General features: G+C 36.4%; 3 protein-coding genes across 4 annotated transcripts; 1 reads left to right on the top strand and 2 right to left on the bottom strand.

Annotated features, from left to right (window-relative positions):
* Positions 1-2,200: 2,200 nt before the first annotated feature.
* Positions 2,201-3,335, top strand: LOC108599899 (maker776). 2 transcript variants are annotated; one of them, XM_017987090.2, is made up of 2 exons: positions 2,201-2,401; positions 2,455-3,335. In XM_017987090.2, exons 1-2 carry the CDS (start codon positions 2,310-2,312, stop codon positions 3,266-3,268), a joined length of 906 nt encoding a protein of 301 aa, XP_017842579.2. In that variant the 5' UTR covers positions 2,201-2,309; the 3' UTR covers positions 3,269-3,335. The 2 variants fall into 2 exon arrangements, with proteins under 2 accessions (XP_017842579.2, XP_017842581.2); XM_017987092.2 differs by having other exon boundaries at positions 2,467-3,335.
* A 909-nt stretch (positions 3,336-4,244) lies between these two features.
* LOC108599903 (cell death protein Grim) lies at positions 4,245-4,796 on the bottom strand. The gene has a single exon (XM_017987097.2). It carries the CDS (start codon positions 4,751-4,753, stop codon positions 4,385-4,387), a length of 369 nt encoding a protein of 122 aa, XP_017842586.1. The 5' UTR covers positions 4,754-4,796; the 3' UTR covers positions 4,245-4,384.
* Positions 4,797-14,243: 9,447 nt separating this feature from the next.
* LOC108598887 (fibrinogen-like protein 1) lies at positions 14,244-15,854 on the bottom strand. Its single transcript, XM_017985648.1, has 3 exons — positions 15,759-15,854; positions 14,587-15,701; positions 14,244-14,525 (listed from the first exon to the last, which is right to left on the bottom strand). The coding sequence occupies exons 1-3, from the start codon at positions 15,831-15,833 to the stop codon at positions 14,402-14,404; spliced, it is 1,314 nt and encodes a 437-aa protein (XP_017841137.1). The 5' UTR covers positions 15,834-15,854; the 3' UTR covers positions 14,244-14,401.
* Positions 15,855-16,182: the final 328 nt, after the last annotated feature.

The following is a 16,182-nucleotide window of genomic DNA, read 5'->3' on the forward strand; positions in this document are numbered from 1 at the left end:
TAAATTTCAGTCTATTGATTACAAATTCGCAAGAATATATAAAATTGAAAAACATATGCACACATACCTTAGTCAAATAATAATATATAACAAAAGTTATATGACGATTGCTAGCGCACACATTTTGTTGCAAATCTGAAATGAAAATATTATTTTTTTCAGCTATTATTATTATTTTAATTATTATATTATTTTATATATTATTATTTTTAGCTATTATTAATGTGTTTATTGCTTAATTAATTTAATACAAAATAATAAAATTGCTTGCAATTTCAAACAATTGAAGACTATTATTAGTTTAATGTTAATATTTTATAAAAATTGCGTTGTGCTTGACACATTTGACCTCAAATTCGATACGCTTGTGTTTTATATTTACAACATTGAAAATTCTTGTTTTTGATTTGACTATTTTTGTTATAAAAAATTTTAAATTTAAATATTCTAGAGAAATAAAATTGCCCAAAATTTGTTTTTTAGTTCTTACCTACCTATAACAATATCATAAGATAACGCCGCCAACTATTCTGAGTTTAATTTAATACAATATCTATCTATTTATTTATTTTTATCTATTATTATTTTATTCCAACTATCAATTTACCTTTTTCTAAAAATCTTATAAACTTTATATAATTGTTTAATTGTCTGCCAATATGTTATCTGTTTATTCAGCTCACCCTAACTTAAATTAACTACAAATATGTTATCATATTTTATCATATACGTAGGCGCTAAAAATTCAATCCTGCACACACGCGGGACACACGCGCTGCACTAAATTTAACATTTGCATACCCTACAATTTATGAAAAATTAAGTTATCTTTGCACAAAATCAAAAGGCACACATGCCACAACTAAAGAGTAAAAGGCTAATGCTTAACCCTTGTTCGCAGGACATGCGCGGCTCGACTGGAGTACCCTAATTTCCTCGCGTCCTTATTGTCATGTCACGACAATTAAATTTGTGCATTGCGCTTTTGCGCGATTTAAATTAAGATAATGCGTCAAATTAGCGGCCCAAAATGTTTGCATAATTATAAATTCTCTTTCGGAACTGGCCAAGTTATCAGCGAGCGTCGATCATTTCTCACAGCTGTTATTTTTATTTTTTTTTCGGGGGGTGTCCTGACCCTGATGACTCGAGCCTTTTGCACATTTTGCGGCTGGCTTTAAGCAGCGTAACCTTTTAATTTAACCCTTGCCGCAACTTGTGGCATGACACCACACAAAAAATGAAAGAATAAAATAGTCTGTGTGCCAGCGAAATTGCTTAGCATACAAGGTGACATATTGGCTGCGACGATAAGCATCGCTAAATATTGAGGGGGTGCAGGGGTTGAGCCAGAGCTGAGCCAAAGGGTTCACACCCGGGCAAACAAAGGTGAGATTTCAGGAAAGCAAATGTTAATTGTGGTGCAAGCTAATATTTGTTTATACAGTAAATATTCTATTGTAGTTAGATTTGGATTACAATAATTTCTATGCAAGCATAGAAAAGAGTAAAAGTTATCAAAAATAAAGACAGAATCTCAATTTCATTAAAAACTAAAGAGAAACAAGCAAATGAACATTACAAGCAGAGCAAATTTAATTCTGCGTTGATTATTTTTAACTAGAAATTAAAGTCTGAGTTGATAATTTTAAACTAGAAAAAATTGTTATATTTAAATTACAATACTAGGTTATACTAAAATATAAACTGCTTTTCTGCTTGAATATATGCAGCTTTGTTGCTTATATAGAATATTTAAATATAATTTTTAATTAGAAATAATCAAAGCAAATTCAATTCTGAGTTGATAGTTAAAAATCTAGAAAAAATTGTTATAAATATTTAAATTACAATACTAAATTATACTAAAAATATAAACTACTTTTCTTAAAATATATATGCATGCAACTTACATTGAATTATATAAAGAATATTTATTAGTTGTAGAAAAAAATGTTTACTATAATTTTAGTTTTGATTTTTGTAATTAAGATTGCGACATTGCATTATTTTCTTATATTTTTTTATTTTTTTTTTTATTTATTTATTTTTTATTTTTATTTATTTTATCTGTAGCCTAGTATTAAATTCTATTTAACAATATGCCCCTTTGTTCAACCTGCCGCTTGACCTATTATTTTAATTATTCATTCAAGATTCGAGCAGAGCATAAATCCCACATCCAAGCTGGCGGCCGCTTCTCTGTATTTCATTTATAAATTTCAAGTAATTTTAACCCAATTTGCATAGTTAGCAGGTCTTAGAACTGGAGTTTGTAGTTGCTTTGCTTTAATTCTAGTGCTCGAGCCATGATATTGCCGCAACTCGAAGAGAACTCGCAGCAGCAAAATAATGAAACGCAGTATACGCTAGCGGATAATTATAATATAAGCACACCGTGGTAAGCTAGCAAGTATATATACTAATTGAGACTTGTTATAAATTATTGTAAAGCTGTCAAAATAGCGAGATGGACAATGGCAATGCATACTTCGATCACAATCAGCAAGCAAACTATGAGGGCAACTTTAATAATTTCAGCAGCGCTGCAGCAGCCAGCAGCAGTTGCTATAGCTCTGCATCAGCTGAGACCTTAAAGCCCAATAACAGTTATACGATTAATCAAGGCATAGCACAAAGCCAAAGCTACGCTGATGACTCCAGTGCAGATCTAAACTACTTAGCTCAACAGCAATATAGCGCATACGCACCATCGGCTGCAGCAATGACAATGCCCAATTATGAGTTGCAGCGCCAAACTGCTGGTTTCCATGACTATCACAGTCAGCTGGGCACAATGCCCAGTGCACAATTCAAGGAAGAGAGCCACGTATTGAGCATGGGCATGTCGCGAACTATGAATCAAGCTGCAGTCGCGCCGCCGTCGCCTTATGCAAATTCGATGCAAATGCAGCTTAGCCAAGCAAGTGACAATAACTCTGATTACAGTTATTACCAGCCGAATGCTGATTATGCTAATCAGCAGCAAGAGCCGCCTATCCAAAGTGTGTACAGCGCAGACTTTAAGCCGCCCTGCGGCGCTGGCAATAACTTTAATCATTCGCCCATGACTGAGATGAGCATGAGCATGCCAAGTGGCCTGGAAGGCGCCAGTACGGGCTTCTATCCCGCCAGCAATTTCGGCAACATGGCGGCCGCTGGTCAAGTGTACGAGCTGGAGCAAAATAGTGCCACGCAAGCTCAGTATTATCCGATGAATCAGACTTATCAAGGCAATGATTTGGTTTATTCCCAACAACATGCCTAAGCTTAGAATATAACAAATATTTAAAAATATGTTTAGATTGGAACGATGTGCTTGAAACTATTAATTTTGTCGCTAACTTTTTAATATTAAATTCAATTTTAAACATAGTAAATATGCTTAAATTCCAATTGAAAAAATTGTTTTATATTTTTTATAAAATTGTATTTATTTTTGTTTGCTTGTCTTATCAAAAAGTTAATTTAATTGCTTACAAAATGTGCTTAATATTTTTATACATTTGATTAATTGTTTTGTATTTTCCAAAACGCTTTAAAAAAATATAATCAAGAGTAGTAATATCATTTTGCTAAAATCAATGATAATCATAAAATATGCATAGAGTATATTCGCATTAATATTTTTGGTAATTTGTATCAAAATTTGGTTAATTTGTTGTTTTTTATATAAATTTATTTTTGAAGCTGTTTGGTTCGGCGGTTCTGTATTTTTAGTTTATTGACACACATTTAATTAAATAGTTGCTTGCTTTGTATATATAAAAGTTGTTTGCTTATAAACTATTTTGTACAATTGTAGTTTGTTGTCTTTTGTTGTATTTTTGTTACATTTGTTGCTGCTGCTGTTACGATTAATTCAGTAGATTGGTTACAATTATTTTAAGAAATGCTAAAATTTGACATTTAGTATTGTTATGTTAATATAGCATAATTTATATAGTATGTGTATGATAGTGTTTGCTCGACTGTTTAAATGTAGACACAGATGCTAATTAGTTAGTTAATTATTTAAAATTGAATTTGAATGACGCGCCTATTTTGAACCAACTTTACAATCCGGAAACCTTTGCGTGTGAAAAACTTAAAATGCAGAAAAAAAATAAATAAAAGTACTAGCAATAAATTTGACACCAAAACAGTACCAACAATTTCATTTTATCACTTTCAGCGTTCCATTGTGGACAAATTTTGAATTTCTCTCTCTACAAAAATCGTTTACAAATATATAAGAAGTACACACTCTACTCTCCTCTCTCTCTCTTTCTCGAAAAAAAATCACAATGCGCTTTGATTGAGCTGCCACCAAAAAACTTAAACTGTACAATAGTTTCAGTTGCTCGTAGTCTTGCATCTCCAAACACACACCCAACGCGCCCACTTAATCTCGCTTTGGGCTTGCATCAGTGGCATCTACATTTTGATCCTGCGACGCGCTGCTGATCTCGAAGCTTATTTGTATAACCGTCGGTCGGCGCTGCCGCGAGTTGTGGCTGTAAATCCGCAAGGCGTAGCAGAAGATCTGAGCGAGCAGCTCCCAGCAGCCAAACTCCGACATGGACATGGCGCCTTGCTCATGCCCCAAAGGCACCGAAATGTTGGCACGAAATTGCGAACGTTGCTGCTGCTGTTGCTGTTGCTGCTGCTGTTGTTGCTGCTGTTGTTGCTGTCGTGCATTATTTGCTTGTTGCGCGCTTTGCTGGCGAGCCAACAGTTGCGCCTGATCGGGTATAAAATACGCAATTGCCATTTTATATTTTTTATTTAGTCTTTTCACTTATTGCACTCGAGTGTCTTGAATTTTTCACTTTTTATTTAAGCAGTTGCTCGCATTTGGCGCCAAATAAATAAACTACGTAAACTGAATTATTTTGTGTGTGCTCACTTATTACGTCTGTGTTGTGGCCTTAGCAAAGGTTCAGCGTGGACTGACTGTAAATATCCTTGCCGCAGTCACTTTTATAAAATTGCTGCGCTGCCGACAAGCGCAGCTCGTGCTTCCTAGGAAGCAACACGGCGCGACGTTAGCTCAGCCGAATGTCAACCCCACTCTGAGCTCAGAGCAGTGAGTGGTGGTGGTGGTGTTGGTGCTGCTAACATTACTTTGAGTGTGTGAGTGTGTGCGCTTTGTTTATGCCAACAACCAACCAATTGAACCACCAACCACAGCAACTCACACCGCTGCAGCTCTGCCCGCTGCCACCCCAAAATAAATGCTCAGCTTACCTTTGGTGAGAGCTCAAGCTGAGCGAGAGAGCGCGCACAGCACTACGTAACGCACGTTTACGCTTTACGTAACGTAAGCAGTGCTTTGCAAGCGATTTTCGATTAAGGGGTGTGTTTTGCTCTAAGTTTGCCTTTCACATTTGTCGAAGGGGTAATTCGAATTAAGTTCGAATGCAGTTCGAATGAATTTTGCTCTAGCGCAACAATTACTTTGCTAACGGGATTTGTTATGTTATGCTATTTATTTAATCATTTAATTTAATATCAACTATGTACAATCAAAGAATAATATTTATAATATTAGAGTAAATGTATAAAAGATTATAAAATTGTTTACTTCAGGCTCTGTGCCAAGTACTCGCACTATATGAATTTTAATATTTTAAAGCACATTTAATTTTAAATACTACTACTAGCCATAGTTAGCATAATTAAATAAATAAATATTTGCAGATAAATAAAATGATAAATTAATAAACTAAACTATTTTTGAAAACTATTATCAAAGCAATATTAGAATATGTAACATTAAATTAAACTTTAAATTGCATTTCAGCTTGACTCTGCATTGAGTTAAGTTAAGCCTTCAACTTGCCACACACTCAGTTGGGTTAAGTTCTTCCCTTCAACTCGAACTTCAACTCAACGGGTAGTCATGTTTGTCCTTCAAACAAATAGTTGCCAACAGTTCCTGCAAACATTTGCACTGACGCCTGATTTGGCCTTGAGCTCCCCCAAGTTCCACTGGCTTGGCCATCCATTATGATAAACCACTTCCTGCCACACACACACACACACATTGCAAATAGTAAATGGCATTTCAGTTAAGTTAGCTAAAGATTTTCCAGCTTGTTGCTAGGGGCGCGCTCTACAATTGGCTTCAATGTCATTGCCAAGGCCAAGTGGCTGCCATTTCAAATGTTGCCACCTACAAAAAAAGCTGCTCCCTATTTCGTTTCAAGGTCACGCCGGCCGGCAGCGCTTTTGCTGTCTTTCTTCCTTCCCATTCGCCGGCCGCTTTGTGCGTGTGGCCTTGACAGTGAAAGTTGCTTAGGGAGCTCAGCGCGGGCGGCGCCTGTGGGTGGCAGCTCGCTTTGACTTTGACACAGTTGACAGCACGTGCTTTTTATGCGCGCATAACGGAGCTTTCAAGGTCGCTCAGTATTGATTGCGCAAATGTGTAGGGAACGGTGCGTGTGGCTCCGAGTCATAAAAGTTATGATTTGCATTAGGGAGAGTTAGATAAAGCGTTGGGCGCTTATGTTCATTTAAATATTCAATAAGCTGAGCGCTAAAGCGTTGCTACAATTCTAGTAAATTTAGCTGGAATATTTAGGGAATATTTAGGGAATTTTGCAGTGTGACGTAAACAATTAAAATTAGTCAAAATTTGTTTGCTTCAAATAATAAATAAATAAAATTGCAACTAATTAAGGCAATTTATTGAGAATTTCATACTCTGACAAGCTACAGCTCGGTTAAAAAGGATTGAATAGAGCAGTTTAGTACCTTATTAAACTCGTTGTTTAATTTTGTTCATTTTTAATTTTTGGCGTTTTTTGACAAAAAATTTGTTTGCCTAAATTGGCAATAAATAAAAGTTATAAAATCAAAAAAGTAATGTTGCAACTTTGTGTTAAGCATCAATATGAGCATAACCATTAATTAAAATTATACATAAATCGCATGATTTTCTACCAAGCTATGAATAAAAAGCCTGTGTAGGCGATTAATGTTTATTATACTTATTTTAAAGCTTAGAAAAGCTGTAACTCAGTTAAAAAAATTAATACAAGCAAGTGCTATAATTTGTTTCACTCACGAAACTCTTTATAAACATGTAATGTTTTATTTAAACAAATAAAAAATTTCTTTGATAAATCTATTGCATTCTTTTTAAATTCAATGTTTAAAAAGCTTGAACTTTCCATTAAAATTATAATATCAATATCTTATTGGTCACATAATCGGCGCAATACTTTGAAAGATTCAAAAACCAACTAAACGACTAAATCGCCGCACTAAAATAAGATACCATATAGTGAGCCTAGATACGAGGCGCGTCTTGTAAAAAGACGCGACCTTTAGAATTTGTATTAGCTCATAAGTTTAATTTAGGTTCTTTTTATTAATAACAGTTCAATTAAAAGACAAATTTATAAAAAAAAATATATATTTCTCACATACATAAATATATAATTATTAATCAATACAAATAAATACCAATGAGCTATTTAAATTACTTTTCGCTGCAGAGTAAAGCTCAGCTCAAGATTAAATTTTAGCTGCAGCTTGAGTAAAGTAAATTTTTGCGTTTGGCACTGATACTTAAATATTATCTTTGATGCACTTACATATACACCTTCACTCACAACGATAACTGAGCCCAAAAGTTTCGACGTGCAACGTGCCACACACGCTTATCAGCAGCAAGCCAGGCGCCTCCATTGAGCAGCTGTCAGACGCGCTGCACTTGAAGCTCATTAAAAATTTGCAGCAGCAGCCGCCAAGTTGAGCTGTTTATTTGCACTACGCCGTGCAAAATGCATTAAAAAGCCAACGCACACACACACACACACACACTGATATATGCAGCAATGAAATACAAAAGTGCACTTTACACATTTGTGCGTAATGATTTTCCATTAACGTAAATTTGAATTAACAGCTGAGTGAAGGAGTTTCAAAACGTAATTACAAGAATGCCAATGTTAAAACAACACACACACGCCACCCACACACACACACACACACACACACACACATGCGCTGCTCGCTCATCAATGCCAAAAACATTTGATAAGCGCCAATGGCATTAACTGCCTCGTAGGCTCAGCTCAGCAGCAGTTGAGTATTCAATTCATTTTGCATTTGTTGTTGCCGTTGCCGTTGCCGTCGCTAGTGTTAGCCAATTGCCAGTTTGGGGCATGTGGCACACACACACAAAATGATGCAGCCAGGCACTGACATCGACACCATCGTCTCTAGCCCTGGCTGCTGTTTATGGTAATTATTTATTTTAGACAGCCGTTACCGCTCGCTCTAGACTTTTCATCATTGCCATAAACATAAAATTTTATGATAATGATACAGTTTTGTTTGCTGCTGCTCCCGCTGCTGCTGTTGTTATTGCTTTGGGTGATTACTGCGTGTTTTGCATTGCATTTGTCACTGTTAATGTGCAAATATCAAAGTGACTGAGAGGGAGAGAGTGAGAGGGTGGGAGCTAAAGCAACTGAAGCTGCAGCGATAAGCCGTGAGGCTGTCAAAGTTTATTAGGGCTTGAGGCAATAATAGCTTAAATTATAATAAATAAAAATATTAATTGTTAGAAATCTCTTATTTATTTGAATAATATTTATATATGCACTAAATTTATGTAAAACAATTTATTTATATATTTAATTTGGTTTAACTTAGAGACAAACAAATTAGAAGTGAAGTAATAAAATTTAATTTTGATTCTGCGTCTAATAAAAGCGAATTGAAATTGTATTGAATTGAAATTGGAAAAGTATATTGATGTTTAAATAATAAATTAAAACATTAAACCGTAGCTATTAAATAGTAATTACTTATCGCTAGTAATTAGATTATTATTTAAATCTAAGCTAATAATGTAATTCAAATTATTTACGGCTTTGCTTATCTATTAATAGATTAATAATGGAATTATTTATTATTAATTATTTATATTTATTTAAATATTTTTATTTGACCGCTACAGTCGCTTAAAATGTGCCCCAAGTTTGCTTTGATTTGATTAACAAATTGCAATTATTTTAGATAAAAGTTTCTATTGTTAGCACAACTGTTTCTATATTAATCTATTAAGATATTTTCATGCTAACCCCACAGCTCAGCTCAGCTCAGCTCAGGTGAACTCTGGCATGCCGTTTGGCTTACACTCACATATGCTCCGCCTCACTTGAGACCCTCTGGCTCGTAATCTAAAGAGTCCCAATTGTGCTGCCACTGTGTGTTGTAACTACTTAAGCCGCATCATACGCATTTTAATGCCCATCAGCAATCCCCTTCTCGCTCTCTCTCTCTCTCTTTCTATCAGCATGGCTTGCAATTATTTGCTGCATTGTTCGACTGCAAGAGAGAAAAAAGGCCAAAGCATTTTCTTTGTACGCAGTGAAAGGCAAAAGTGTTGCCAGGGGATTTACGCTTACAATGAGTCTGAGCCTGGGCAGCAAGTCGTGGCCCAGAATCAACGGAAATGGCAACAATGCCCACTCGCTCTGGTCCTTCCTGTCCGCATGGAAAACAATTAAATATTGGTTGGGGTGGGGGGCTGTGAGGATTACGCATCAGTTTACAAGATGCGCTCGCCACTTAATGATGATGCAGACCATGCCCACACACACATACGCCCACTCATTGTCATTGATTGTTGTCCATTTTGAAAAGTGCATATAGACAGAGGCCCCAGCCAGACTCTCTAGCAATCCTTTTGCTAATCTATATGTAAATTTAACACATCAGACAAGCAACTTTGTGGCATGTGGCAAGTGGCAAGTGTTAACTAACATGTGCAAAGATGGACGCATGCATATGACGTCATGTCTAAAGTGTTTGACAAATGGCTTAAAAGGGCAAAATAACGTGGCTAAGACAAAAACCGACTGACAACATACTAAAAACTTGACAAAGTGTTGTGGCAAGTGTCAGGCTCAGCAGCAGCACACACACACACACACACACACACACACACATGTGTCAACTGTTGTCTAAGTGTGCGTAAAAGATAAATAATCATTTGTATATCAACAGACGAGGCGTGTGGGAGGTGTTCGAGCTTGAAAGTTCGAAAAATTAATTTCATACATTTTAAAATTTCAATTTATTTTGCCTCGCACGAATGCGCGATGTCTTCAAGCAGACACACACACACACCCTAAGCCCACGACCAGCTGTCTCTGTCTCTTATGTTAACTTGGCTTTTGTTTTGCTTTAGCCTTGCTCGTGTGTTCGCTGCTCGTCCTTTTTTCACACTTGTCACTTGCATTTTTGACATTTCTGTTAGTTAAGGAGCGCACAGTGGTGTGAGAGCGCTTGGCAAATGTATGTAATTGGTAATATGGGTATGAAGCTGCCAGCGCTGCTGTCAACTCTTAATTAATTATGTGCATGCAGTCGGAATGACACTTTGGCTAAGTGCAGTGATAAAGCATAAAGACGCAGCAAGAAATTCCTTTAAAATCTCTGACACAAACACACACATACAGGGAGAGTAATTAGCAAAAGCGTAGCTCGCATAGTTATGACTTCCAAATGAATGAAAGTATCAATTACATTAATTGCAGTCCAGTTCTTAGCAATTTTATTTAAATGCATTTGCTTAAAGCTGAGATTGCAAATGATTTAAAAATAATAGATAAATGAATAAATTTTGATATACTTAATGCAATTATTAGATAAGAATTAGTTTAATGTTTTATTATAAAAATCAAAAATATAAGTTGCTTATCCATTGGTATTTTATAACAATTATTTGTTATTTTTATTTTAAAAATTTTAGAGTTATTTGTCAATTTTTATTTTATAAATAAAAAGTAAAAGCTGTCAAAAGCTTGTCAATTTTTATTTTATAAATAAAAAGCAAAAGGTTGTCAATTTAAAAAATATTTAAAACTTAAGTGCCAAATCTTTTGAATAAGATTGTGTATAAGATAATGCTGCATATCTGTATTTTTACTGTATTTATTTTTGTAAATTAATTTATTTAATATATATAATAATTATTAGACGTACATTTTAGATATATTTATTTAAAATATCTAAAATGTACGACTAATAATTATTTTGAAATTTCAATTGTATTTAATTTTAAAAATAAAACAAAACTAATTCATACCATACATTATGTATTTAAGTTATAAAAATCGCAATCCCTTGCTCAAATATATTTGTAAAATATTTTAGACCCGTCGCTGCGCCACGGCAACAAGTTTTTATCGCTTTTTGATTAGTTTGCGCCCACTGGGAGTAGAGCCAAGCGCAGTCAATTTAAATTAAAAGAAATACGCGCTGAAATGCTTTGGAGTGCGAGACGCTGGACGCTGGACGCTGGACCGAGTACCAAAGGGAACAAAAGTTAAATTGCAGGTATTTAAGCATTTTATATAAAATTCATCATCATCATGATTTGGGTGAAGCGCCAAAGTTAATGAAGAAATGCTACTGCATGCCCCCCCTCTCTACAGCGGAATCTTAACCCCTGGTCGACCAACTGGCACTTTCGTGTGCATTATTTAGCACGTCAAAAAGTTCATAACTGCGCGCTCCTAGCTCGTAGCTCCTGAATTGTAATTTTTCTTTCGCCCTGGCGCACACTTTCATTACTTCATCACTTCACTAGTAGCAGGACGCGCGCTAACAAGCAACAGCAGCAGCAGCAAGGAATGAGCGAAACTTTTTGCAACGGGACTGCGCGCCATTTATTATGCTATGAAATTTGAGTCTGAGTTTTGTTTATGTACAAAGCAGCAGAAGCAGCGCGTGAGAGTTTTTCATTTACTCCTTTTTATGATTTTCAAGTTAATGTTCATTTATGGTGGTTACACCTCGACTTTTCGAGCTTTTGTTTAATTAGACGATGTGGATTTTATTTCAAAAGGACTTAAGCCGTTGGGAATACAGTCAAGGTGCGAGGAAGCCAACGCCAAGTTGTTTATGTTTAATTGACGAACGGGTTGCGAAGAACCCAAGACGTTGATATTTATAGATAAAACAAGTTTTAAATGCAATTTTTGTGCGTCAATAAAGAAAAAGGTTTATCTTAGAAGTTAGAAGTGGCTGCGAGAATAAATGTCCTACTTCACTTAGGTCCATTGTATTCACATTGGTGAACTGTCCATGGAGTTGTCAATTCATTTTGTAAGCAATCACCAGGAAATTCACTAGCAGACGCATTGTTTGTTTAAAACCTGAACTTGGAATATTCAGTGCATGCTTTTCATAGATAAAATCTCCAATTGATACCAAATCACCACTACTGAAGAGTTTAGCTTAGAAGTTAGAAGTGGCTGCGGGAATAAATGTCCTACTTCACTTCGGTCTATTGTATACCCATTGGAGTTGTCATAGGCAGTAACCAATTAATTCACTAACCAGTACCCTGTAAATTCACTAACAGACTCTTTGTTTCTGATTTTAAAACATAAACTTGGAATATTCAGTGCATAAAATATTCATAAATAAAATCTCCAATTGATGAACAGAATTTGGTTAATTCCAGTTTCAAAAAACTCCGCATAGGACACAGCGAATAAAATGACGTTTTACACTTTTCTCTTCTTCTTGAGCGGTTCTCCTAGTCTCCTTATTTGGGTGTCAATAAGTAGTAACTAAACTTATTTCTTGTTTTCGTCATATTCTGGCAACATATATTTTCAGCTAAATTCTTAAGCTAACAAGCAGCCCGCTTGCCATTTCGTAGCGAACTAAAACTAACTCAAACTCTTAAGCTCAGAGCTCACAAAATAAAAGCAAACTTATAAAATTTTACAACACGCAGCGTTTCCGTCAAGTCTTAAAGGTTTTACAGCTAAGCTACTGGGGATTTGGCATTCATAGGTATGTTGTGTACTTAGTCTTAGTATTTGGCGAGCTGAAGGCAGCCAGCACCTGGCAGAGACTCGTGTATTGGCAGTAGCTGTGGCTTATGCCATTTAATATGCATTTTGTGTCATATTTAATATGCAGCAGTAGCAGCAGCAGCAACAGCAAAGCCAACTGCAGCAGTAAGTGGCAGCCAAGTCAAATTGCGGCTGTTTGCCAGTCGACTTAATGTGCTGCTGTTGCTTTTGGGAATACGCTCAAAGGATGACGAGAGAGCTGTCTGCTGCTGCTGCTGCTGCTGCTGTTGCCCAATCATGTGCCGTGTGTGGTTGTGCGGTTGGAATTTTACTTTGGGGCATTGTTACGTGGGAATTTCGTTTATGATACCTGGCCGGGCTCTCATTAGAGCGCCCAGTTTGGCAAGTTAAATTGCTTGAAAATTGCTGCGAAATTGCAGTACAGTCAAGCTTGGGCTTAACGAACGAGTCAACTTTAATGACGAGGCAATCGAAGTGGGCCAGCCAGCGAACAAAAGGACTTGCTTGCCTTGTTGTAATAACCCTTCTTTAAGAAGGCAAACGCCCTTAATCAGCGCAGCGGGCAGTGCCAACTACCCCAAGCATAAATCTATTGTCCTAGGTCATTCAACCTCCAAGCGCAAAACTCAAACTCTCTCTCACTCTAAAACGCAAGCGAAATGCCATTTACGCTTTTATACGCGCACACACACATTCGCCATAAAATAAGCGAAGCTATCCATAGCATTAAGCAAATATACATATATATATATATTATATATATATATATTATATATATATAATATGTGAATGGTTATATCTAGCATTTGGTTGCTAGTATCTTGCACAGTTTTATAACTCATTATACACTTTGACATTTTTGTAAAAAATGGAAGAGGGTATTATGAAGTTGCGCTAATGTATGTAACAGGGCGAACCCACAAAGTATATATATTCTTGATCAGCAAGACAAATGGAGTCGATATAGGCATGTCCGTCTGTATGAGCGCGTGTTTCTCAGCAACTATAAAGCTGGAGCAACTTCGAAATTTTGGTATGTAGTTGCTCCTAATCCAGAACACTTACGCTTTTATTTACTTAATTTGATTTCACTCCCGCCTACCACGCAAATCGAAAAAAACGATATATAAGACAAGTAAAAAATCTTTAAAAATCACAAAATTGCCTAGTCATGCTTTCGACCGATTTTGAAAATTTCAGAGCTACAGCGAAAATGAGCTATGAGTGTGAGTGCATTGTTGTGTGCATTGCTGCAATGCCCTCGTCAAAGTGTATCTAAATGTTGCTGGCGCCCAACTTTAATTTGTCCACTTATTTTTTTAATGACATTTGTTGAATTCCATTGATATGCTAAATAGTGAAAATACTTTTAAAACTTAAGCTGCAGTTATGAATAATGGCAAACTGATTGCTTGGTGTGATTGAAGCCAAGCGCATGTTTTGAATAGCCAAGTTGATAAGCATAGCTAGTAAATTTATTCACACATATAAGCTGTGCTAAGAGTATTTAAAATAATATGCATATAGTATTGGGAGGTATAGCTTTAACTTGTTTTGAGATTAAATTATTTCTTCCAGGGTCGTATCATCATTTGAACTGTTTTGGCAACACCATAATTACGCCAAGTCCACCACCAAATGCCATTTCGATAAGACTCTTCTTCATTTGCGTATACTCCATTAAGATTGCTTAAAACAAGAGCAAATAATAAGTCACAGGCTGAAGAAGTTGTTTGCTTAAATTTGTTACCTATAAGTGTCCCACTTAAACCACCAGCCACTATTATAGTATTTCGCACAATTGCCACCCCACATATCATGATCGTGATCATAGGTCGTAAAACTGGCGTCTAAGCTGTTTACCAAGCTATCACCCGCAGTGCCGTTATATGCACCTAATGACTTCAGTTTGTATCTTTCGGCTTCGCTGCCAAGACGGAAGTTGTCATAAGTTGCGTAGACCTCAGCTCCATGGAAATCGGTGAGTACAATCATTAGCTCATAGCGCAAGGACTTGGTCATGCCATGGATTTTTTCTAAGCCAATGAAGAACTCTCCATCTAGAGAACCAAAGCCATCGCTGTACTCCTGCCAGTTCTTGTAAAAGTCGCCGCTGCCATCGAAGCGACGTTGAATGACTGTCCAGCCAGATCCAGCGGTGAGACTATCACAGAGCACCGAGCAGTTTCCCACACCGGGAATATAAATTTGCTGAACACTTGAAGAGTTCTCGAACGAGTCGCAGTTCATAATGGATTTATCGTTAACGTCGCCGCTCTCCTTGCGCCTAACTCTAAAGCTGAGCTTTGTTTGACGTAGAGCTTCGATTTCTTTGTTAAGTGCTGCAATTTGTGCTCTGAGCAACTCGATCTCACTGATTTCGCCGACACAACTAACTGAGTCTGTTGTTGTTGAGCCCGTGCTTGAGCTTAGCTCTGGCTGATTGTCTGATCTACATCTCTCTAACTCAATCTTCAATGTCTCAATCCAATTGTCCTTTATGTGCAGGACACTAGATTCAGTTACAGCATGCGCTTCGAGTGCTGCAATTTGTTCTTGGAGCTTACTGATTTCGGCGGCACAACTAACTGAGTACGTTGAGTCGGTTGGACTGTATATGGACCATTGGTCAAGTTCTAATTGTTCCATACGGGAGCTTCGCTCAGTCGGCTGATCGATAAACGATCCATATGAGTTCTGCGACTCTAACTCAGTCTCTAGGTTCACTATGCGTGTTTCTTTGTCGTGCACGGAACTCTCGCAGTTTTCAATTCTAGTTCTGGTCTCACTTGCATGCGTTAGCAATGGCTTTAGAATATTAAAGCAATATAAGTCACATTGGGGCTTTGAACTGCTGGCATCAAACTGTAAATGGTTAAACAAATAATTACTTTCTTCAAACAATTTACTATGCTTATGTACATTATCCAAGGATGCTTGTGAGATTCCAGCACAATATATTAAAACAATTAAGTTTATGTATTGTCTGGGCTTCATGTTGAGTCTTAGGCTTGTAGCTCGCAGCTTGTATGAAAATAAACTTAAGCTTAGCAGTCGCTTCTGTGTCGTTTATATATAAATTCTGTTATCAGTTGACAAAAGGTACTACAGTGAACGCTGACAAAGCGAAACAGTTGCATTTTGAGTATGTAATTATTATTGAGTAGTTTTTGCAGTTGGAAATGCGAGTGTTTACTGTATACAAATGGATAAAAATGTATACAGTGTATGAATTTGCCGGATGTTGTGGGTGTGGGTTGCAGATAATACATAAGCTCAAGTCTAGATATATTAATATTGGATACAGGGAATTCCCATGAATTCAGTTTTCAAAACAAAAGCTGCT

This window comes from Drosophila busckii, chromosome 3L (genome assembly GCF_011750605.1).
Source record: "Drosophila busckii strain San Diego stock center, stock number 13000-0081.31 chromosome 3L, ASM1175060v1, whole genome shotgun sequence".
Classification (NCBI taxonomy): Eukaryota; Metazoa; Arthropoda; class Insecta; order Diptera; family Drosophilidae; genus Drosophila; species Drosophila busckii.